A 24,395-nucleotide genomic window follows, 5' to 3' on the forward strand; every position below is an offset into this window, starting at 1 on the left:
ATCATGCGCGTTAAGAATTTCGGCTCTACCAAAGTGACTACAAAGAAAAGAAGGCTATTATTGGGACGTCACATTCCATTAGAGGAACGTCACCTAATAGGACAAAAACGGGTCACCCATAAGTAATATCAAAAACCCCTTATCTAAAATAAATTTGTAATGACTAAACAACCCTTATTTATTTAATTTTAATTTAATTTAATTACATAAAAATTAAATTAATGAATTTTGTTGTATACTTGGTGAATTCTGGGACAAAGTTTTTTTGGGAAGAAAAACTGGCCGTAAAATAAACTTCTACAGTTGGATCCAAACCTGGACGTAAAATCACTTCTATGGTTGGAAATAATCCAAACCTGGACGTAAAATCACTTCCACGGTTGGAATTAAAAGAAAAATAGACATAAAATCAGATTCTACGGTTGGAATTAAAAAGAACATGGACGTAAAAAGAGCTTCTACGGTTGGAACTAATTCAAACCTGGACGTAAAACTACATGCAAATAAAATTATGCGGTTGGAATTAATCCAAACCTGGACGTAAAATCACTTCTACGGTTGGAATTAAAAGAAAACTGGACGTAAAATCGGATCTACGGTTGGAATTAAAAGATACCTGGACGTAAAATGAGCTTCTACGGTTGGAACTAATCCAAACCTGGATGTAAAACTACATGCGAATAAAATTCTACGATTGGAATTAATCCAAACCTGGACGTAAAATCACTTCTACGATTTTTAAAGTTTTTATTTTAGTTAAAGGATAATCTAGACATTTTATATATGTGTTAGGATATTCCATAATCATTTTTTTGGACATTAAGAATCCAAATGAAGCTCCTCTATTGGAGCGTGACGTCCCAATAACAGCCTTCAATGAAAATGGTAGGAAAATATCAATTTATATGTTTGTAATTTTATGTGCGATCAAATGGTTGGTGTGAGTAGAAAAATCATCAAGAAATGTTAAACAACACGCCAATACGCCATACATCCAAACATTATCCTTCTCTTCTTCTACTTTCACCGAAACACACTTCTTCCAGTTCTTCACTTTGAACCACCGTTTCTCCCCCACTTCTCAAGTTTGAAGTTTCAGCTTAAAACATTCCAACACTATCATCCTCTAAATGTCTGGAATTTTTCGATGGCAAAAATTAAAAGAAACAGCTAGATACATCCCAGTATCAATAACAAGATCACCATCTTCTTCACCGAACTACCGATTCAATTTGATTTCAAACCGATTCAGTTGTCTTCATGTGAGTACTTACCGATCTGTATTACAAGAACGTTACAAATGCGATAAAACACCGTGTGATGATTTCTACAAAGGTACAATTCGAGCTGAATCTAATTGTCCACGTTGTTCAGCTCAAATTAATCTGACTTTTTGTAATCGCGGTGACCCAATTGGTTATCAAGCTCTTAATTTATGTCCTAATTGCAAAACTGCTTATTATTTCCGACCTCAAAAACTTGTTCCTTTACAAGGGAATTTCATTGAAATTGGTCAACTTAAAGGGGCAACTAAATTTGGTGAAGGTGATGGAGAGGATTTGGAGAAGCAGTTCAGGGTTTCGTGTTTGGAGAAGATGAGGGAGTTAGCGGGTGGGGAACCACCTGTGCCACCCGTGGAGGTGAAAACTCCCCCTGGACCGCCTTTTGAACCTGGGTTGAATGTCGTACGGGGACCTGGAAATGTTGCAGGAGGTAGTAATGTTGGGACTGAGAATGATGGATGGGGAGGTTCACATTTGGGGAAGAATTTACCAACTCCCAAAGAAATTTGCAAAGGTCTTGATCAGTTTGTTATTGGACAACAGCGGGCGAAAAAGGTATCATATCTAACCGACTATTACATTTCAGTGGTTGCCACACTAAGGCAGTAGTTCAAGTCTAGCTTATGTATTCAGTGGCATTACGCCATTAGTTTCTATTGCAACTGTTTGGGTTGTTTCGTGCGTATTTTATAGCTGTTAATAACAAATTACAAAGTTCAGACAGTATTGTAAAGTAATTGTTATTCAAATGCTAAAGAAATGCTAATCCTGGTTGAGGAATGATAAAACTATTTGATTGATAGCTGTTTTTAATGATATCACAGGTGCTTTCTGTTGCTGTATATAATCATTACAAAAGGATATATCATGCCTCAATGAAGAAAGGAGGGTTGGTTTTCTTACTAATGCTTTGTGAATTAGTGTGTATTAGGAACTTTAGTGCATCTGTTCTACCTCATATATTACCAGGGAGGGTCGTTTTTGTTTATCAAGTTGATACATAATACACATTATTTGACAAAAACTCTAGGTCAACAAAAGGATCAGAGAATCTTGAGGCTGTACATGACGGGGATGATTCTGTGGAGCTAGACAAAAGCAATGTACTCCTAATGGGTCCTACTGGCTCGGGTACAACATCTGTGACATAATTCTAGACTCATTACCATATCATGACTACAGAGGCGTTTGCTTTCTTGTGTTATGCAAAATGTTACATTTCGAATTGCTTGGGTTTGGCTTATATATCTGAAATGAACAGGGAAAACCTTACTTGCGAAATCACTAGCTCGCTTTGTGAATGTGCCATTTGTCATTGCAGATGCAACAACTTTGACGCAGGCAAGTTTTGCACCTTCATCTGTTGTGAATGGCACGTTTCATGATTCAAATTCCTTTTGCATTGCATATGTATTTAGTTTCTGTTACTGTATGGATTGATATGTCGTCACATAGTAAAATTATGTAATTTTCGAAGTATCATTGCCAACTTAGACTCCATGCTCTACCATCACGACCACAAATCTAACACATTTCCCTTCTCATCTAAGTTGTTTGACAACATTACTCATTTACAGTTTGATTGTCTCCATTGTTTGTTTTTTGTTTTGAATCAAAAAAATAAACATCAGTACATTTGAACATGATGACTATGTTTAAATTTGGTGATACTCAATGAGAGTTTCTATATGCAACCATCGTAGTTTATGTAGGTGAAACATGCAATAAAATGCAGCAGAATTCATTTCATTTCATTTTGTACAGTTCTAATTTGCTGCATGCCAGGTGCCTTGATGAACAATTATGATGGTCTTTCACGTGACTACCATTTCTTGTTCCTGGATAGGTTCTCTATTTTATTTAGTAGGAGTCTTTGCAGTTGTTTAGCGTCAAAACTGAAGCAACCAAGTTTTGCTTTGCGCAGGCAGGTTATGTTGGGGAAGATGTAGAGTCAATTTTGTATAAGCTACTTTCGGTAAGGATCTTATTTGCTTCTTCTTTTTAGATATATGCTTTCTTCAGATATTTGAAGCCATTCTTTTTGCTATTTTCTCTTTTCTAAGTCTTATCTGTATATAAATTATACATTGAGCATGTAGTGGTTGTTTCTGGTAATCAAAAGGATGCACATTTGCATGTGTATCCAAAACCAACTTATGTTTGTAGTACGACTATTGCTAAATGAAAAATGAAGGCCTTTGTTAAAGCAAATGTCATGACTTATATGTCAATCACAGACAAAGTAAGGCTTATTGTCATGTCTGACAAGAAAACATGTTTCTGCTAGTAGTGTAATACGTCATTGACATTTATAGTTGTCATATCATCTATCATAAAACCTAGCTCAGATATTTCCTACGTCCTTCGATTTTGTGTTTAGGCTGCAGATTTCGACGTAGAAGCAGCTCAGCAAGGGATGGTCTACATTGATGAAGTTGATAAGATAACTAAGAAGGTCTTCCTATTTGCATTTTTCTGTTTAAAGCATGTATGTGTTTACTTCTTATAATAAGTACTTAAATATTTCTTTTCTCCAAATATGTTAGCAGGCTGAGAGCATGAACATAAGTAGAGATGTATCAGGAGAGGGTGTTCAGCAGGCATTACTGAAAATGTTGGAAGGAACTGTAAGTCCATCAATCACACTACTACCGGCTTAATTTTATTTGTATTTTATTCGATGCAATTTTGAAGCATGCTTATTGTGCCTAATCTAGTCTTCGTCCCATTTGTTCACTCATGTAATATGAATTAGAAGGAAAACAGATGAACTAGTAGTCTGGTTTCACGTTGTTTTACTTTTTCGTATCAGCAAAACTTGCTCAATTTTGAAATTCAATTTATCACACGTTTTGATTTACAAATTTCAAATTGTGATGGCCAATCTTTCTAATGTAAATTCCAGCCGCAGAACTTTCTTTGATTAATCAAAAAGTAGAAGTTCTATTTCAACTTAGTTGTAACTCCTTCATTCAGGAAATCAGGATAGTTTCCTTCTTCTCAATGAGAGGTTGCTAGCAGATATAAACTAACTACACTTAATTTCTATTCAGTCAACTTTCATGAGCAAACTCCTTTTCATCATGCCATGAGCGTGAATAATTTCTGAATCCAGTCCATTGCTTATGTTGCTTCATGTTAAGTATAATGTGTCAAACTTCTACAGATAGTGAATGTCCCCGAGAAGGGAGCTCGTAAGCATCCTCGTGGTGATAGTATTCAGGTACCTGAAGCTAGACAGTTTTTATGCTAAGCCTCCTTCTCAAATTGTTCAATAATGTTCATCTGTGGTCTGCAGATAGACACAAAAGATATACTCTTTATATGTGGTGGAGCATTTATCGACTTGGAAAAAACCATTTCCGAGAGGTATCCACAAGTTATGATGTATTTTGACTGGAAGATTGTTTAGAATCAAATGTATATTTTTTTCTTTTTTCTTATCATTCATTGACGAGGATTAAATTTTTCGTATTTGCTAGACGGCAGGATTCTTCTATCGGTTTTGGGTCACCAGTTCGTGCCAACATGAGAGCTGGTGGGCTAACTAATTCTGTTTTGACATCATCATTATTGGAAACGGTGAGAATCAGGCCTCTTTCATGGTTGGAAAGATAGAAGATCTTAAGTTAATAATTATCTTACTTTTCATTTTATCTTCGCATAGTCGCCCATCTTGATATATCCTATTTATGGATCATGTACTGTTATTCTATCAGAAATGGAGGCTGATAAGTTTATATGTGATTTGCAGGTTGAAAGTGGTGATCTTATTGCATACGGTCTCATACCTGAATTTTGTGGACGCTTTCCAATCCTGGTTAGTTTGTCTGCACTAAGTGAAGACGAACTCGTTCAGGTATATATCAACAGTTTATATATCATGTTTGCTACATAAGTTTATTCATCTGTTACATTTTTCTATATCACTTCTCTATTAGATCTATTAAAGATATCTCTTACACTTTTCATGCACTCAAATTTCAAAAGAACGAAAAAGAGGAAACAGTAATTTCATGTTCCCTAGATTGCATCTGTAACTTCTTTTGTTTAGCTTTAATAGGATGATTGAATGTTTTTCACTGTAAGAGCAAAATTAGATGGTTGTGAACATTAAATTAAACTTTTCCTTTAGATACAATTGCGTTTTGAGCATCTTAACGAGGCCTTAATAAATTAAAATAACGGACTCTTAGGGTGCGTATATCGAAGACAGAAGCCTCGAAGCTTGAGGCCAGAAGCTATGATGATTCAAGAGTTTCTTAGTAACATGAACATGGAATCAAGTGCATAATATCTTGAAACATTACCCAGTTCCAAAGTCAAATATTTGCGCCATACTTGACAGAGTTTGCTTGGTGTTGTTTCTTCTATAATAGGTCCTCACGGAGCCCAAAAATGCTCTTGGTAAACAGTACCGAAAAATGTTCAGCATGAACAATGTAAGTGCCTTTGACATTTTGTCCTTTGGATCTTGAAAATTTTCTTTCTTGTGGTAGATGTAATGCTGTGACACATTTTAGGTCAAGCTACACTTTACGGAGAGCGCACTACGTTTGATTGCAAAGAAAGCAATGTCCAAGAACACTGGAGCAAGAGGCTTAAGAGGGATACTGGAAAACATTCTCACGGAAGCTATGTACGAGGTAAGATACTGGCCTGCAGTTTATTTCGGGTACAGCAATAGTGGGAATGCAACTTTCTTAATCAAATCATCCCTAATAGGCTAATAGGAAGCAACTTTGTTCTTTCCCAGATTCCAGATGTTAAGATGGGGAGTGACAAAATAGACGCAGTGGTGGTTGATGAAGAGGCAATCGGGTCAGTGAATTCACACGGCTTAGGAGCAAAAATCCTTCGCGGAGAGGGTTCATTGGAGCGCTACCTTGCGGAAGTCGGGTTGAAAGATCAAACGGTATGTCTGAGAATTATTATTGATCAAACGGTATGTCTGATCAAGCGGTATGTCTGATAGGAAAGATGGAGTCTCATTTGTTGACCGGTTTTAACTAGGGTTAATAAGACCCCAATGATCAGTATGTGATTGGTGGTGACTATACCGGTGTTAGGGTGGTGGTTTGACACTTCAATACCCACCAATAACTTGATGGTCTAGTTCTATAAATTCAACATGGTTGACCAATAGTGGTGTCGCATGTTTGTACTGGCTGATGTTTGCTAATGGCAACCCACGGGAAGTTTAAATTTAGAATTTCATGGTCAGACTCACTCTACGCACCCATGCCGGAGGTGTAAGGCAGGAACTTTTTCCTGGATTAAAGTGATCCTTCTGATTGTTGGCATTGATTTAAATCTCTATTTGGTTTCAGGAGAAAAAGGATGTTGATGAGCCGGATTCTTTGGAGGGAGAAACAGAGGCCGCGCCGAGAGTCATGAGTGTGTAACTTGACCACTATCATCCAACATTAAGCATCACCATCACAGCTACACTGTAAAATCTTTTTCACTTTGTACATAAATTATCTTCTAAAATGTATGTATAGTTCAACCCTTCTAAGGAGATAAATTCTTCTTTTTAATAAGAAAACCTAGGAGATTAAAAAAAATGTATAATCAGCAGTAATAAGAAGCTACATTAGTACAATGTATCATTCCTTGCTACTGTGAGATTCAACCTTTGTGAATATCAATAGAAATTGCTTCTGTTCTGTTTCCGTTCCTGTAATTAATAAAGAGTTATTAGCAGTATCTTTACAAAGGAAGGGCAGGCATATAGCTCAAAATATGACTGCATTAATAGGTTAATGGGATTTCTCATCTTAACTGCAGAGTTCAATGTATAGGAACTTAAAATAATCACATTTTTATGACAAAAATGTGAGATAGGATGTTAAGTCTAGAAAGTTACTGGTCTTATTATTACACAATGGGGTTTTGTTTAGCCAAAATATTCAAATCAGTTCTTGTAAAAAAAAGATGAAATCAGTTCATCTTATTATCCTTCGGGTTAATCCCTGCTCCTGCTGTCTCTTCATTTCCTTCTCGAATACCACTCTATCTGAAAATCAAAATTTTCTTTAAACACTCTCTTTCACACCAAAACCCTCAAATCCTTTCTCTAAAACTCTTAGTAAGTAAAAGCCTCATTATTTTTCTTGAGTTTGTTTTTCCGATCGAGTGTTAGTATCTTTAAAATGGTTGAAAGAACAGAGGGAATAAGAGGAATTGCAATAGGAATTGATTTAGGTACAACATATTCATGTGTTGGTGTATGGCAAAATGATCGTGTTGAGATTATTGCTAATGATCAAGGAAATAAAACTACTCCTTATGTTGCTTTTAATGATTCTGATCGTTTGATTGGTGATGCTGCTAAGAATCAAGCCGCTAGGAATCCTACCAACACCGTTTTCGGTAATGTTTTAAATCTGCTCTTGTATCATTCATTTAGTAACTTGTTCTGTTATTTGCTAGATTTTATAAATTTGTTTGATGGATCGTTCTTAGAGCTGGTTAGCATTCTAGATATCATTTGTTGATATGTAATCTGTTTTCTGTTTTTCTAGATGCAAAACGTTTAGTTGGTAGAAAATTCAGTGATAAGTTTGTTCCAAGAGATATTAAGGCATGGCCTTTCAAAGTCATTGCTGGAATAGATGACAAACCCATGATTCAAGTCAGTTACAAGGGCAAGGATATGCAGGTTTCAGCTGAGGAAATCTCATCCATGATTCTCACAAAGATGCGACAAACTGCACAAGACTATCTTGGTTCAATTGTTACGAATGCCGTTATTACAGTCCCTGCTTACTTCAACAATTCACAGTGTCAAGCTACTAAAGATGCTGGAACCATTGCTGGCCTTAATGTAATGCGTATCATTAATGAACCAACGGCGGCTGCTATTGCTTATGAGCTGGATAAGAAGGCAACCAGTGATAATGAGAAGAATGTTCTTATCTTTGATCTAGGTGGGGGTACTTTCGATGTTTCGATACTCAACATTGAAGAGGGTATTCTTGAAGTCAAGGCTACATGTGGAGATTCACATCTTGGAGGAGAGGATTTCAATAACCGGATGTTAAATCACTTTGTTCAAGTGTTGAAGAGGAAGCACAACCAAGACATTAGTAAAAACCCAAGGGCTCTTAGGAGGTTGAGAACATCATGTGAGAGTGCAAAGAGGGCCCTCTCCTCTGCTACTTGGACGATCATTGAGGTTGATGCTTTCTGTGAAGGAGTTGATTTTTATATGTCCATTACTCGTTCTAAATTTGAAGAATTGAACTTGGATTTGTTCAAGAAATGTATGCAATCCGTTGAAAAGTGTTTGCAGGATGCCAAAATGAACAAGAGCAGCATTCACGAAATTGTGCTCGTAGGTGGGGATCCACTAGAATTCCCAAGGTGCAGTCTCTATTGCAGGATTTCTTTGGCGGAAGGGAACTGTGCAAAAGCATCAACGCTGATGAGGCTGTGGCTTATGGTGCTGCAGTGCAAGCTGCTATTTTGAGTGGTGAGGTTAATACGAAGGCGCAGGACTTGTTGTTGTTGGATGTCACTCCTCTTTCTCTTGGTGTTAAGAGACTTAAAGGTGTTATGGATGTGTTGATCCCACGAAACACCCTCATTCCCACAAAGAAGGAAAAGGTCTACCATACCTATGAGGACAATCAGCACTACTTTCGTATTCAGGTGTATGAGGGCGAGCGAACCAGGGTTCGTGACAATAACTTGTTGGGTGAGTTCGAGTTAAACTGGAATTCCTCCAGCACCTCGCGGTGTTTCTATTGTGACAATATGCTTTGACATAGATGCAAATGGTATATTGACTGTATCTGCCGAAGACAACACATCTGGGAAAAAGAACAAGATTACGATTAGAAATACCGAGGGGAGGTTTTCCGAGGCTGAGATCAAGAGGTTGATTGAAGAGGCTGAGGAATACAAATTTGAAGATGAGGAGTACAAGAAGAAGATTGATTCAAGGAACTCCTTAGAGAATTACTTATCCGACATGAGAAGAACGATTGAGAATATTGAAGGGAAGATGATAAGAAGAAGATTGAGGCTGCACTCAAAAAGGTCAGCCGGTGGGTGCGTAGCAATGAATTAGGGGAGTTAGACGATATCTCCGACCAGATGGAGGAGTTAGAGAATGTGTGCAGTCCTATCATAGCTAAATTGAATGGCCGGCCTTCAAAATAGCTAAAAAAAAGAAGAAGAAGATGCATCGGCAGCGTTGTCCCGGCAGAGCTGAACCGACTTGCAGGTTTCACTTATGGTCAGGATTTCTACAAATTCATTTTTGGATGAAATCATTGGGCTGCTTGGGTACCAAGAATCCTGAAAAATATGTTTCCAAGCAAATCTATCTTCTCTTTTGAGATTTGTGGTCTGGTGGAAAGCTGCAAAAGGTATTTATTTGTGCAAACAGTTCGAAAAAGGCTAATCATGATTCATGAGAACTGTCAGAGTCTCAGTAGACTAAAGACTGCTGAATATTAATAAGAAAGAATACAGTACTGAAAATTGCCAACCGGTTACAAAATCTCCAAACTAAGGGGAGGCCCTAGAATGGTACAAGGAAGTCATACAAGCTTCACCAGTAGTATTTAATACTAGGACAAAATTTATAGGGATTTCAGGCAGAAATTCTGTAAGGTAGTAATCCGCGGAGGAATCAAAAAAAAAAAAAGAAAAGAAAAAAGAGTACACTTATTTGATTTCTTCTTCTCATTCGGACCTGTAGCCTTCTCATTTGGAGCCTGAGATAAGTTTTTGAGCAGCAGCAATGTCTGGGAGTGCTGGGATTGCTCCTTTCTGAGTTGTACAGATTGCTCCGCAAGCATTTGCAAGTGTGAGTGTCTCTTTCAATTTGCCTTCGTCCTGTGATATTTATGTTAGGAAAACATGACATTAGCGTGGAGGTTTGCATAGAAAATTAGTCGATACCCGCCTAAGGAGACCTACATATTAGTAGAGAAAGAACTAGGAAACAGACCTCGTAAAGAGATGGATCTTTAGCTAGTGAGCAAAGAAGTGAGCCAACAAAAGCATCACCAGCACCTGTAGTATCTACTGTATTCACTGCGAATCCTTTTACAGACCCCTTGAAGTTCTGTTCCAAATGTAACACCAATGATCCATTCAGATTCATTATACCAAAATGTTAGTAAGAAAGATGCAGAAGTTAAAGCAAAGGTATGAAACCTTAGTGAAGTATCTGCAACCCTTGTCTCCATCAGTGACGACGAGCAACTTCAAACCTTCATACCAGAGTGATAAACAGTTCTTTTCATCTGATGGTCCTTGTGTGATAAACTCTACCTCATCATCACTTACCTGCACATACCATTATGTGTGCGTATATGATGTGTTAGTTATATATCATTATGCATTGTTGCTCGAACACTCTAACCCCGCAAGTAAAACAAAAGCTAACAACTGACGGAAAACAATAGACATTAACCTTGATGAAGTCGGCTGTATTCCAGATGCTCTTGATGCCTTCACGAGCAGCTTCAGGAGATGGCCAAAGAGGGATCCTAAGGTTAGGATCATAAGATAGCAGGACACCAGCTTCTTTGGCAGCTTTTACGGCAGCAATGTGAGCCGATCGACAAGGTTCAGTAATCAAACTAATAGAACCGTAGTGAAAAATCTTGGCTTTTTTGATGAGACCCATGTTGAGCTCAGATTCTTTAAGCAACATGTCAGCACTGGGGTTTCTATAGAACATGAACTCCCTCTCTCCATCTTTTCTCAATGTGACAAATGCAAGTGCTGTTCTTGCATCCTTATCGAAACAAACACCTTCACTGTTCACTCCATTTTTCTTCAATATGTTAACCAGCATATGTCCAAATTCATCATCTCCAAACTGAAATTTCAAACAATCATAAATTGAATCAAACTAAAACTAAAAGAGCTTTTTTGTTTGATGTGTAATGTTCACCCATTCCTAAAATGGGTGCACAAATGCTTACCCTCTATTATTCTTACACGTGTGAACAGAAAAATTGGAAAAACAAATCAGCAAATTAAACACGCGAGAATTAATTAGAGCGTTTCTTGATGATATCGGAAATCTTAATCACCATGAAACTCTCAGTGAGTTATGAATCTTAATAAACTCTCGGAAAAGAAAAGTTAATGTATTAAACCTTGCCAATGAAAGCAGAAGTACCGCCAAGTTTAGTGATGGCACAAGCGACATTAGCAGGAGCACCACCGGGGGCTTTAAGAAAACCAGTTGATTCGGCAAGTGATACACCAGAAACATCTGGTACAAAATCAATCAACATTTCTCCGAAACATACAATATCTGCCATGATGATGATGATATCTTCTTCTTGTTAATTTACTTTCTTTGAACTTTTTTTGCAAGAAAACTTATGAGGAAACTTGTGATTCTGAGAGGATTTAAAGTGTAGAGGGAGATAGATAAAAAAAGAGAAAGTAGAGTAAGAATAGGATCTTGACGAGAGAGTCTGAAGGGGAATTAAAAGAGTATTTCTAGGAAGTTTTATGGGTGGGAGTTGCGGACTGGCAAGAATTGACCATATTCTATTAATTATATCCAATTTATCCAAATTTAGATTTTCATAATAACTCTCTTTTAATTCTCCATGGTGATCCATTAATCCTATCCTAATCTGTGCTAGGACGCGGTGATTCGCGTGCGCATCATCATTGGCTCACAAGCCGTCAGATTTTCTGATGTTGCCAGGCAAACCGACAAAAAGTAAACGCTTACGAAACCCTCGTCCAGACATGGTTGAACTCTTTTTTTTTTCTCTTGTGGAGCCGGTGGGCTCCAATTAAATATGGGGCCCACAAAAAAACCCAAATTCAATAAAACTCGGATTTGGGAGAGTTTTCTGTAGGGCTGGCAACGGATAAATATCCGGTGGATATTCGCAGTACCGATAAGCTTAAGGATTATCAAATATCCGGTATCCGATAATATCCGACGGAATCCAAAATTTCCAATTCAATAAGGTTAAGGTTAAGTTATCGGATATTGAATTTTTTTTCCGATAAAATCCGGTAACTAGGAAAAAAACTAAAAACTTTAAAAAAAAGAAAAAAGAGTCTTTGTCTTTTTGAGTTCAAAATGTTCAAGTGAAAAGTAAAAATCCACACAAGCATAATGTTTAGAATTTACTCCCATTCTAGTGAATGCAAAATAAAGTACACAACAGGCTACCGTAAAGCCAAAAAGGAAAAACAATGTCTAACAGAAGCTAAAAATGTCAACACGCTAGTGAGTACTGTGATCTTGCTTGGATGCCTGGCATGTTGCTTCATTGCATCAACTTCACTTCAGTCCACGATTTCCATATCTGCATTCACAAAGAATCACTTGATAAGAAAATTTAAGGAATAAAAAAATATTTCACAAGAGGTTCAAGGCAACAGTTGATCGCATAATTTACAGTGGCAACTTTATATGTTGCATCTGTTAATTTGATATGAAAAGCTTTCAGCTATACCTGAATCTCATCCAAATCATCATGTGCACAAGAATGTCTGACATCCAACATTTCAATACCTCAAAGATTTCACCACTATAAGCAACACACACACCCACATGCTAACCAATCAAAAGATATGCAATCTAAAAATTTCCTATCTATGTTCCATTTCAAAGTGCAAGTTTTGATAAAATCTGAGAGAGCGTCTCCTGTATGTGGTGATGGCACTACAATGTAAGCTAAGGTTTTTGCAGTCAAATTCCACTAATCATCTATAAAATGACATGTAACACAACAATAACCATCTTTAGTGTATTTGGCAGTCCACATATTAGTTGTAAGACTATATTTGGAAGTCAAATTCTCTAATTGTAATTGCAATTCATCTTTCATTTCAGCATTTTTTTCTTCTAAATCATTAATTTTATTACTCAAAATATTTCAAAGAAAACAAAAAATTAGCCAAGATATTTTCAAGGCTAATTATTACAGAAAAAACTTAAACAATGAAAAACATAAAGAGTTACATCACTAATGCATACTTAAGAGAATCTGAAATATATATCATCCTCATTCTCCATTCTCCCAAGAAATTGTGGTTTGTCATCATAGTATTGAATCCCTCCTCTGTTTAAAATAGCTCCCTTCTTTGCCATCTTATCTGCAGAGAGTTTATTTCTCTGTATGAGTGTTTCAAACTAATGTATGGAATCAGTTTCTTTATTCTCTCCCATCTACTTCTTACAATCCATGGCACTTTGTTTTTTGAGAAAGCTTCTTTGACTGCATTTGAATCAAGTTGAAAACATACCTTCAGAAAATGTTTGTTCACAACCCATTCACCTGCAACAATAATAGCCATTACTTCTTCCAACTAATTTGTTGATATTCCCAATCCACCTGAAGCAGCTCCAATACATGCACCTGAACTGTTTCTTGCAACAAATCCTAGACCCGCCACTCCTGGATTACCCTTAGATGTTCCATCACAGCATATTAGTATTTGGTTTACTATTGGCAGATGAAAGAAACATTGTAGCACTCTTTTAGCTTTTTTTCTAACTCCTGAGATGCCAAAAAATAAGAATATCTGCAAATCATACATTGTCCCCCACATCACTCCCTTCATTCTTGGACTGCATTCACTTGTAATTCTAATTATTTTCTACTTGAACTTCTCCACATCAGCCGTCAGATCTTCATATATTACAGAGTTTCTTGTAAACCAGAGTTTCACCATAGTGTTGAAAGCACTGTTGTACCATACTTCCTTTATTGCTGAGCTTTTTCCTCTGGCCACAACCATTACATCCTCAAAACTTTTTGGAGTTATGCAGTGAAAGATTCCACTACCAATATATGCCATATTTTTGCACTGAATGTACAATGCCAAAGCACATGATCCATTGTGTCCTGATTATTTCCACATAGGTAACACTTAGAAACTGTTAAAAAACCTTTTTTCTGACTGCTTCCTCTGTTGCACATGCACCTCTTAAAATCTTCCATAAATTACTTGATGTATATGGATGAACACATGGACTCCCAACATGGCATAACACCTCAACAAATCAACACATTTTCTCAACACATCAACATGGCATAATTGCTCTTAAAATCTTTCATTTCAACATAACACCTCAACACATCTGCTCTACTTGTATTCCTACATGGCATTTTCGCAGCATGGTTCAAAGACTTAAAAAATTCTCTAAAGTAGAAATTCTCAACCATGTTAAGAGAGTAATCATGCTTAACAATCATTTTAGCAAGGAAAATCCTCATAACAATAGGCTCATACTTCCATTAAGTAATTTAACTTGGTGATTACCTCCTTTTTTAAGTGCAGTGGTAATCTTCATCCGGCCTGGCTTGTTTTCAGGTTTCTCGTGGCAGGTTTTTAGATGTCGAGCCAAGCGGGTAGTTCCTTGATCACTACAAGCAGGTATCAACGTTTTACAATGATGACATTCACCCATACAGACAACCTCTTCCTCATCCGGCTTCCCTTTTACAAGCTGTAAAATAATTTTCCTAGTGAATTCATCCCATGTCGGTAACCTTGTTGTACGCAATTTCTTCAATAAATCAATAACAAGTGGATGATCTTGATCTGTTACTTCTGCTAATCTCTTACTCGAAGAAGGTGCTGTTGAAGCAATTGTTGAACATTCAACACTTTGATCTTCTTGTTCTGGTTGTTCGGGATTTGGTTGATTGCATCTTGAAGTTCCAACTCTATTGGATGCTTTTTGACTTTGAGACATTCTGAAATCAAAACATAAAGATAATCAGAACTAAGAAAAATTACATTTAAGTATAAGGACTCATGGTAATAAACTCACAAAACAAATGTAGTATCCTAGGTTACACTGTCCAATATATGGTTTTTTATGTTTAACTATCCCAAAGTTATGCTTGTTGTCCCAAATAACCCCCAAAAGTATATGTTCATATGTTCAAACATACAAAATATTAAGCAAACACTTGTCTAGTATCACTTAAACTACTACATTTTGCATACATATAAGGTTTGAAATACTGAAGTACAACTATAATCTACACATTCTAACACAAATCTCTAATTATTCTTTAAATTATACAAAGCTAAAGCAAAGAAACTATGGGTACTGTCATATTTTTTGTAAATAACATCAACAGCTCAGAGCATAACCAAGACATCTATGATTCTTATTACTTACTGAAGGTTCAATACAAATAAATTGAACTACAAATCACATAGCCACAACATCCATAAAGCCATCCAACACCAATTTTCCATAGAAATTACAAAGTTCCTCTGTTTTATAAACCTTGCTGCACTCCAAATAGTATAAAATAGAAGTAGGGGTAAAATCTCACCAAGATTTCTTGAAATCAGTTGATAGATTAACAGAGGAAACCCCTAATATATCTTAACCAGTACTAGTACTGTAATTAAAACGCCCTAATGAAGTTACTACTAGTCCCTATTACAACATTAGAACCCAAAAATCTCTCACTAAGATTTGAAAGATTAACATAAAGACTGTTATTAGACTAGTGGTGAGCATCACAGTGACTCAGTGAGCCAATCATCCAACCAAAGATTATAGCTAACAAATCAAGATAATGTAAAAAGGATTCAACCTTATCCAAATGCTAATCCAAACACAGAATTAAACTAAAAGGAAGATTCAAATTCCGTTGGATCAACAACTCAAAAACCTAAATTCAAATCAAATCGAAAACCCTACTTTCATCTGAATTCAGTTGTAATGAAAAAGCTAAAAGAAGAACATGAATACATGATTAATTCTAATAGTTAAAAACAGATATATTCAAACATCAAATATGCAAATACGCAATCGATTTGGGGCAAAAAAAACCTAACTTCGAAACAATTGATTAGATTCATGACTAATGACTTACTTCTTGAGTGAGAGACTCTGATCATCAATATTCTCTACCAAATCACGATCAAATCGATCACTCAGTCCCTCTCTCTCGATCAAATCACGAATAAACATATTTCTTTCTGAGTTTCTGTGTTAGAGAATGAGAAAAAATTAGTAAACAGACTTTGGTTGAATGGTTATTCTCCCGACAGATAATACCTAGAGGTAGAAAATTACAAGTACACCCCTAGCTATCGGATGTCGGATATTAACCTAACGGAAGCATCCTATTCCGATTTCGATAGGGTTAAGAGGTAAAATCCGATGAATATCCGATATGTCGGACTAAATCCTATAGGATGCCGAATTTTCGGAAACGGATATCGGACTTCGGCTATCCATTGCCATCCCTAGTTTTCTGGCTCTTAAATTTGCTCCCTCTTCTTGATTATTATAGGTGATTTAGCTATCACCGGGGCCTACGACCCCGGCTCAATCATTATTGGGATTGGAGTTAGCTAGGGCCTACCGTCTCAAGCATCGTCAAATTCAAAAGCACTTATGATTAAACTTCAGTGGTATAGGCATGTGACTGATGGATTTCATAAATCAACTAATGTGGTGTTATTGCTACACTAAAGGTTATTATGTGATTTTATGGATGGTTTAGGTAGTCGCTGACAAAGTCAGCTTGACAATGTACCCGTGCAGACACTGCGGTTCAAATATCTCATTGTTGGAAGCAAGGTTTGAATTCCTTCTCATTCGTAGATTTCACTCAGTTCGTGACCTTGATGTTGTAGGATGTAAAGTATCTTAGAGAAGATTGGCTCCTAAAGCTGGGAGTCGTAAGGATTACAAATTAACAAATCTAATTCTGAGGGCAGACAAAAAAGTATATCTTGACAGAAGCCCCGAATGACTTTGTTCTTTTGATTGCATATTAAACTCTTAAGGGTTATTTGTCCCATTAATATGCATTGGTTTTCCTATTGTAGTTGTAGAAAATCTAGCATCCTACATCTAACATTCATTGAGATTCATGAAAGATAAATGAACAAACAATAACACGGATACACAAGGAGATACGTGGTTCGACATGATTACCTACATCCACGGGGGTGAAAGAAAAATCTTATTACTTGCTCACGATGATACAATGATGGTAATCCTCAGCAAATACACAAGGATACTTTCACCCAATCTCTCTCATTACCTCGTTGGGTATTTATAGATAAAGGTCTTCATACAACCATATTACAGTGTTGGTATTTTCTAGCATATTTGTTACTCCAATCGGGTGGTTATGATTGAGTTCTTTCGACACTCTCCTTCTAGTAATGTATCTTCCGGAGACATGAGTGTTCTGAACTCTCTTCGCATGTTGATATTAGATCTCCCGATTATCGTGCATCATGTTGGACTTTCGATGTCAGGCCCACCTTGATCTGACTCTTTAGTGTTTGCGCGTGCTTCACCAGTAGCATTTAATGCGTTGTCACTTGATTTGAACTGGGATGTCCATTCTTCTTAATCCTCTCATCTATCGTTCGTCCAATTGGATCTGGTAGATATTTTGATTACTTCACCTAGACCCTTGGGTTTGATATGATGTTTCGTTTTATTATCTTCTCTTGGTACTTCACAGCCTAGGATGATGACACGTGCATATGTCATATACTTTCTCCTACAATTATGCCCGTTTCTTTCCACTCGTGTAATTGACACAATGCGAAGAAACTGCTTCGCCTCTCTTAACCGCCTCCAAGTCGTCTTTCCTGTCGACACGTATCCCACCTTTTCAACTTTAATACCCACTACCTTCTCTGCCGGTTATTGCTTCTCCTCGACCGCTACGCCTGGTTTAAATAGAGAGCAGAGTCTTAACTTCTCATTCTTCCAAAATTTATTCTCTCACATCTGAAGCTCTCCAACATTCTCTGCAACTTCTTCAATCTCTTGTTTTGTTCCCTTGTTGTTGTTTTTGTTACCCTTCACTCTTTCGTCATTGCTGTGATCATCAACTCATCATCACCTTCACTGTTGTTGCCTTCATAACTATGTTCTTCACCATCTACTATCTCTACCATGTGATCATCAATGGCTTCCTCTACTTCCATGACTGAGAAAAGGTGTGTAAGTTACACATTTTCTGATGAATATAGCTTTCCCGTTGGTTCTCTATATTCCATCGTCGATCCTTCGCTCCATGATCTTGACTCTATTTTTCCTGATGATTCTTCGTTATCTTCATGTAGGGCTGAGAAAAGAGTTTTTAAGTATTCCAATCTCTATGATTCTCAATTTGTTGATCATTTGAAGGATGAGTTTGAACTCTATGATTACCAAGTCGAACTGCTTTCGGGTCAGATAAGAGTTCTGGAGAAAGATGAGTTCACCACCTTTTCTCATTCTGCGGCGACGACTATTATAACCAAGGGTTAGCTCGAAATCGGGTTGCGTTTGCCTCTATATATCATCCTTGTCGTCCTTTTGTTTATGAAGTTTTGTCCAGATTCAGCCTCCTCGGGCTTTAGCACAGTGGAATGGAAACTCATTTCGACTCATGGCTGAATGGGAGAGACGAGGGAGAGGTGAATGTTCTTGAACCAAACATTCAACCTATGATCCTTCCGACAAAGATAAGTAGCCGGCTTCTTGGCTAATTATAAGAGTGGTACGCCTTCCGGTAGCTTAGACAATTTTACTGCTAGTCCTCATCGTCAGCGTGTTACGGAGGGTTTCGAGAAGAAAATGTTGGATGAAAACCACGAGAGTGGTAGCAACAAGAACAATCATGCCCGACATACTAGTGATCCTAATTGGAACATGGTCCCATTAGTTGTCCGTAGCCAATCTTGAGTGGAAAATTTCCTCCTCTGACTTTTCCTGTCGATCCTTACCAATTCTTGGTTGCAAATGTCGACTCTCATATGGTAAAAGCTTCGTTGCGTCTTCTGATTCATTCATTCGCCTCGAGTCATGCTATTTTAGTGACTTTATTTTTGTAGGTTCAAACTCGGTTTGGTCGTAAGAGGACTGGTGGTGGTAGTAAGCCCGAGGAGGAGTCAGTGAAGGTAGCAAATATTAGTAATTGTTCTTTTACATTACATGTACTTGTCTCTATTTGGTGCCTTTACTGGATCCGACGATGCTTTTGTAGAAATTCAAGGCTGGAGGTGACTATAGTGAAACCGATCAAGGTAGCGGTGCTTCGGGTGATAAAGGTAGTGTTGATCCCGATGACAATCTCCTTTTGTCTCAGTTTTTGAAGGGTGGAGAAAGTACTAACACAATTGGAGTTGATAAAGGTGTTAAGGGTATCAAGGTTGCTTCTTCCACTGCTAAGGAAGTGCCCCAGACTCGATTGTCAGGGAAAAGAGTGGTGCGTCCTGAGCTGAAGGTTCATGTGGTGTTATAGGATGATGATGAGGATTTGGATCAGTTTGCCGAGTCTGATGAGGAAGTTGAGGATGAGGGAGGAGATAGAGGTGATATGGGTGGAGAACATGATGAGGAGGTCCGAAACCAAGAACATCCTCGGGATAATGTGCCTTTGAAAAATATCGAAAGAGATACTAGTGGATCTCGGAACAAGGAAGTTATCCCGAGTTCGGCCTTTTCCTTTTAAGGTCGTGCTTGTGACTCGTTCGGTTCCCTTGCATCTTCTAACTTCATATCGTTGTCTCCTTTGAAAATATTGGCTGTCGTTTCTTCTTATGGTCCTGCTATGAAGGATAATCTTGATACCATCGTGATTGGATCTTCCCATGATATCCGTTCGTTTATCATATTTTTGGTTGCTAAGTAATTATCTTGGGATTTATAGGAGGATAACCCTCATCATCAGCGCGCCATCGCCCGTCAAAAGGATCGAGAGGAAATAGCTCGACTCCAGTCCCTACTTTCTGATGGATTTTCAAATGATGTTGTAGTTGTGGTAAAAACTGGGTTCTTTTCAGACTTGTGAAGGAAATAATTTCTTAGATTTAAATTTAAACAGGCAAATAAATTTTGTTTGAAAACTTTAGGAAAAAACACCAAGACTTGGATTCCACCATTGACCCATTATTTGATAAATTCTAATAATTAATATTCATGCAATTTTTCTTTTAGAGTGATTCTAATATTATGCCTTTTGTATATTTTTGAAGTAATAAATGTAAATACCAAGCATGAAACATCAAGAGTCTTAAGATAAGCATGCTCCATCAAAATGAATCACAATTATTCAATAAAAATCAATTTTCCAATAAAAATTCCATGCAAATAATCATGTAATAATATTGCAAATAAATAATAAAGTTAGAATTATACCATAAATAAGGACCAATGGCTTCCTCCGTCGCCTTGTCTAAGGGGTTTAGCTCCTCATATCAAAAACTTGCTCAAAATTGCTTAATAGGTGTTTTTATCGATGAATATGGTGATAAAGAGAAGTTTGCAACGCTGTATAAACGTTACAGCGTCACTGTTACAAAGATGAGTATTGCCGTTTATAAACGATACATATCTAACGCTGTTGAACTACGACACACGTTTCTGGTTTTAAGACTGTTGAAGAACGACTGCCTTAGCAGGTCTGTTCTTCCTCCTCGAACAGCAGCAGCAACAGCACTGTAACTCTCTGTAATCGCTTCTCCTCGGCTCTCCTCGACTCTAAACTCTCTCCTAAGGGTTTCCAACCCTTCTTATGACTCGAACCAACACTTATATAGCTATCAAACCCCCAAAAATCTCGAGTGGATCCGACTTCTTCTTTTTTCTCCCTTCTCTGCGCTGTTGAGAAAATATCTCTCTTGTGATCTCCCTGTACGCGTTTGTTAGATATAAATTTGCCACCAAACTCTTATCAAGACTTAAACAGGACCAAGTATAGTTTACTTCAGCGCAAAACTCTCCCAGAATCTCTTGAAAATAGCTTTGAAAGTTAAACAGAGAGTACGTGTCCTGGTTGGACTTTGATCCATTCTCCCGGTCATTCCAGCCCAATTGGTTGGGTCCAATCGATCGTAACAGACTTGTTTACTCAATTATAGCCCATTAGTAGCAAATACAACAATTGAATCTCCAAAAATCACGTCCAAAATTCGATCACCAAATCTGCCAGTGCTGTAACAAGTCTTCCCGCCAAAAATCCATTTTTGAATTTTGAGAAGGAATGCCCCCTATCCTCTGATGGGGTGCGAATAGCAAGTGGGGTTGAAATAAAATTCTTGGGGTGGAAATAACCAAATCTTGGGTGCCTTTAGTAATTTTTCTTGGATGTTTTCGGACTTTTCCGGGGTACTTCTGGGCTACTTCCGGTATACTGTCAACGGAGCTCCAAACGCCACATTTTTAACCAATTTTGCCGCAAAACCTTATTTTTCCAAAAACACCTACAAATAAATAAAACACCATAATAAGTACAAAAATGGGTACTAACACAATATACAATTGGGCTATATTAGACACATAAATGCGCCTATCAAATACCCCCAAACTTATTATTTGCTAGTCCCGAGCAAATCAAAACTACAAAATAAAATCCTAACTCACTGTCGCAGGCATCGTCGATTGCATTTAGCGTATGCAATAAGCCTTTAAACCCCTAGGTGGCCCTAGTGGCCGAGTTATAGTCTCGGGAGGGCTTACCAGAGATATACCCACAAAACCTGTACTCCTAATTGGTCACAAGTATCCAAAGAGCTATGAGGACATACATATTCTCAACCTATCTCCAAGTAACTAGAATGCCAGAGAAATTAAAGGTGTCAGCTCTAAAGATAACTGAAGAAAAGGGGAGACACATCCACACGACTGCTAGATAAAGAGATATCCGCTATACAGCTAGATAAACATTGTAAGATGCGTCCGCTGCTTTACAACTGGATAAGATTAGGAGAGAGATAAAAATGAGAGGGACATCTGCTATACAGCTGGACTAATTACGTGTGATGAGTTAAACCAGTGCTAGAAAGATCTTGTGTCAGATTGAAAGCAGACTAACAAAGCAACCAAAATGCATCTTTCTTCGACTCTCTCACAGTGCCCAGTAGAAACAACGCCTTCTTCGGTATTCAACTGTTTATGATAAACTCTCGAACCTCATAGAACCTTGAAAATTAACTCTTCTCTTCGATTTCTTGCTTGACTTATAAATTTTTTCTTACCTATGGCCTTATTGAACAAAAAGAACGTAATGATGTTTCATTTTTTTTTTTTTCATTTTTTTTTTGTTTGTTTAAAATAAAATAAAATAAAATTACAAGACAAAAATTTACATGGCCATGAGAGAAGGACTTTCAAAATTTAGATCTTCGCAACTTGTGATGTCTTGGTATCATGGATTCCAACAACTTATAGCATTTGCTCTTATAACTTCAACTTTGATTTTTGAATTATTCTCTTCTATTGTTGCTTCTAAACCTAAAACGTCTTCACTTTCTTCATAGATTTTGATGTAGCTCCGCTTGTTGATGATGATAAGTTTCTACTGAGAGAGAGTCGCAATCCAGTAACTAAGACTACATTGTGAGGTTGCTTTGTCTTTCTGGCATTTCCTGACCTACTTGCCTTTCCATCATGTATGGTTAGGTCCATCACGGTTACCCTCTAAAAAGAACAAGTTCTCTCCTGAATTTCAAGGATCTCAATGTCTTTTTCTCTAATGTCTCAATAAGTTGTTATCTGTAGCATTCCAATTTCTATCTTTTCGGTGAGAAACAATATGTAAACTTAGCTAACCGGATACCATGTGACGCTAGAAGTTTCAAAAATGCGACTAAAATGTTTCTCCCATACCCCCAAACTTAAATCTAACATTGTCCTCAATGTTCTAAAGATAAAATTAAAAGCATGAACAAGGAAAAACTGTTACCACTTGAAGCAAAAGAGATAAGAAAAGATATTACCGTGTCGCAAGAATATTGGGTTACCTCCCAAGAAGTGCTAAGTTTAAAGTCTTCAGCCAGACGTAGGAAAGCTATTAGTCACCACGTAGAATCATATAGTAGTAGCCGGAATAACTGTGGGTCATCTGGATCAAAAAGTGTTACCCACAAGAAGAGGAAACTGCAACAGACCAAGAAGATACCGAACATACCCTTGCTTAAGACAACTACATATAGTTGTGGTTCAGGTTCAGGCTCTATTAAAGGGTCTAAATAAAAGGTTTTCATCGGTAGGATTTCCTCAAATCTAAGATCCGGTTCAGGTATTAGAGTCTTGAAAAACTCAACTAAGAACTTATAAGCACATAACAACAACCTGAATAACTTGGGATCCTCTAAGTCAATCATATTTGACTCACACAGCTGACCACAATGAAAGAGGTGGTCTTCCTTAAGAAAATGTATCGACCCTAATATCCTAAAGTTATTAGGTTTAGTCTCAAAACTTAATAACCGACACATCTTAAAATCAAAAGTTCCCACAATTGGTAGAAAAGTTTTTGGTGGGAAAACAAAGTCAATCTTGGTATTATTGCCTGGGCTAACCTCATCAACCAGAGGATGGGTTTCTAACAGTTGAGACTCGTGTTGAATATTATTAAGTTCGGGAAAACGAGTACGAAGATAGTCTTGTAAGATGGTTGAAGAATTGATGTCAAGTCCCACGTGAGGGATTTTTGTAAGAGTTAAAGAACATGGAGAATGATAATCACCCCCAAACTTAGAGTTTTCGGCGTCTCTAGGTAGACTGGTCATAATCTCCCTAATTTCTAGGTCATCAGATTCCTGAAAGTGGGCGATTGATTTTTCTAAGTCAGGTTCATCCCCGCTAATCTCTACGAGTTCATCTAAGACTATTGTTTCTAAATCGTTTGACTCGAAAACAGTACTCTCAAGATAAACTGGTTCCTCTAAACCATCATCAGTTTCGTAATCATCGTCTAAAACGTGGGTATTTCTAGTCAAATCCTCGTCCTTTTGAATAGGTAAATAATTATTAAAATTATTTGGATTTGAACTAGAAATATCATTATAATCATCATCACCATCCTCCTCATCATCATCATCACAATATAATTTTTTATATTCACGAATTCTCAAGCTTTGTTCCCAACTACATGGTCTATGTTTATAATATTTCTCATAGATCGTTAGAGGTGATTCCTCAATAAAAGTTGGAGTATCCATATATCGCTGCCCACGCATATATTCACCAAGAGTCATTTCCGAAGACGTCTCTTGATAACGAGAATTTCTAGACATATATTCTCGCAACGTCATCGCAGGTGGCGTCTCCTCAAAAGGATTCATCACCGAAGAAATATAAACTACAGAAGGATTCTATACAATCACAAACAA

The 24,395-nt window shown here is 37.3% G+C and overlaps 3 protein-coding genes and 1 pseudogene across 6 annotated transcripts; 3 read left to right on the forward strand and 1 right to left on the reverse strand.

Annotated features, from left to right (window-relative positions):
- The first annotated feature begins 964 nt into the window (after window positions 1-964).
- On the forward strand, window positions 965-6,958 carry LOC113347287 (CLP protease regulatory subunit CLPX1, mitochondrial-like). 2 transcript variants are annotated; one of them, XM_026590910.1, is made up of 16 exons: window positions 965-1,335; window positions 1,546-1,838; window positions 2,108-2,172; window positions 2,314-2,414; window positions 2,545-2,624; window positions 3,208-3,258; window positions 3,664-3,738; window positions 3,833-3,910; window positions 4,450-4,506; window positions 4,582-4,652; window positions 4,766-4,865; window positions 5,038-5,142; window positions 5,663-5,725; window positions 5,807-5,929; window positions 6,040-6,198; window positions 6,614-6,958. In XM_026590910.1, the coding sequence occupies exons 1-16, from the start codon at window positions 1,131-1,133 to the stop codon at window positions 6,686-6,688; spliced, it is 1,701 nt and encodes a 566-aa protein (XP_026446695.1). In that variant the 5' UTR covers window positions 965-1,130; the 3' UTR covers window positions 6,689-6,958. The 2 variants fall into 2 exon arrangements, with proteins under 2 accessions (XP_026446695.1, XP_026446694.1); XM_026590909.1 differs by having other exon boundaries at window positions 965-1,838.
- Window positions 6,959-7,438: 480 nt separating this feature from the next.
- LOC113350812 lies at window positions 7,439-9,517 on the forward strand (annotated as a pseudogene).
- Window positions 9,518-9,702: 185 nt separating this feature from the next.
- Window positions 9,703-11,707, reverse strand: LOC113347288 (probable fructokinase-5). The gene is made up of 5 exons (XM_026590911.1): window positions 11,411-11,707; window positions 10,717-11,127; window positions 10,458-10,589; window positions 10,249-10,365; window positions 9,703-10,133 (listed from the first exon to the last, which is right to left on the reverse strand). Exons 1-5 carry the CDS (start codon window positions 11,576-11,578, stop codon window positions 10,002-10,004), a joined length of 960 nt encoding a protein of 319 aa, XP_026446696.1. The 5' UTR covers window positions 11,579-11,707; the 3' UTR covers window positions 9,703-10,001.
- Window positions 11,708-17,315: 5,608 nt separating this feature from the next.
- Window positions 17,316-20,145, forward strand: LOC113347289. 3 transcript variants are annotated; one of them, XR_003358869.1, is made up of 3 exons: window positions 17,316-19,178; window positions 19,265-19,328; window positions 19,413-20,145. XR_003358869.1 is itself a non-coding variant. In XM_026590912.1 (3 exons), the coding sequence occupies exons 1-3, from the start codon at window positions 19,035-19,037 to the stop codon at window positions 19,520-19,522; spliced, it is 327 nt and encodes a 108-aa protein (XP_026446697.1). In that variant the 5' UTR covers window positions 17,316-19,034; the 3' UTR covers window positions 19,523-20,145. The 3 variants fall into 3 exon arrangements, 1 of the variants encoding a protein (XP_026446697.1); XR_003358870.1 differs by having other exon boundaries at window positions 17,316-18,233; window positions 18,360-19,178; window positions 19,265-20,145; XM_026590912.1 differs by having other exon boundaries at window positions 17,316-19,037; window positions 19,113-19,178; window positions 19,265-20,145.
- Window positions 20,146-24,395: the final 4,250 nt, after the last annotated feature.

This window comes from Papaver somniferum, chromosome 2 (assembly GCF_003573695.1).
Source record: "Papaver somniferum cultivar HN1 chromosome 2, ASM357369v1, whole genome shotgun sequence".
Classification (NCBI taxonomy): domain Eukaryota; kingdom Viridiplantae; phylum Streptophyta; class Magnoliopsida; order Ranunculales; family Papaveraceae; genus Papaver; species Papaver somniferum.

Excerpts from the sequence above, each read along its gene's own strand:
- LOC113347287 (XM_026590909.1), top strand. The coding sequence starts at position 1,131 with ATGTCTGGAATTTTTCGATGGCAAAAATTAAAAGAAACAGCTAGATAC. Across the intron at positions 4,507-4,581 it reads CTCGTGGTGATAGTATTCAG|ATAGACACAAAAGATATACT; the intron begins GTACCTGAAGCT and ends TGTGGTCTGCAG. Across the intron at positions 6,199-6,613 it reads TCGGGTTGAAAGATCAAACG|GAGAAAAAGGATGTTGATGA; the intron begins GTATGTCTGAGA and ends ATTTGGTTTCAG.
- LOC113347288 (XM_026590911.1), bottom strand. The coding sequence starts at position 11,578 with ATGGCAGATATTGTATGTTTCGGAGAAATGTTGATTGATTTTGTACCA. Across the intron at positions 11,128-11,410 it reads CTTCTGCTTTCATTGGCAAG|TTTGGAGATGATGAATTTGG; the intron begins GTTTAATACATT and ends TTGAAATTTCAG. Across the intron at positions 10,590-10,716 it reads ATACAGCCGACTTCATCAAG|GTAAGTGATGATGAGGTAGA; the intron begins GTTAATGTCTAT and ends TGGTATGTGCAG.
- LOC113347289 (XM_026590912.1), top strand. Across the intron at positions 19,179-19,264 it reads CCGAGGAGGAGTCAGTGAAG|AAATTCAAGGCTGGAGGTGA; the intron begins GTAGCAAATATT and ends ATGCTTTTGTAG.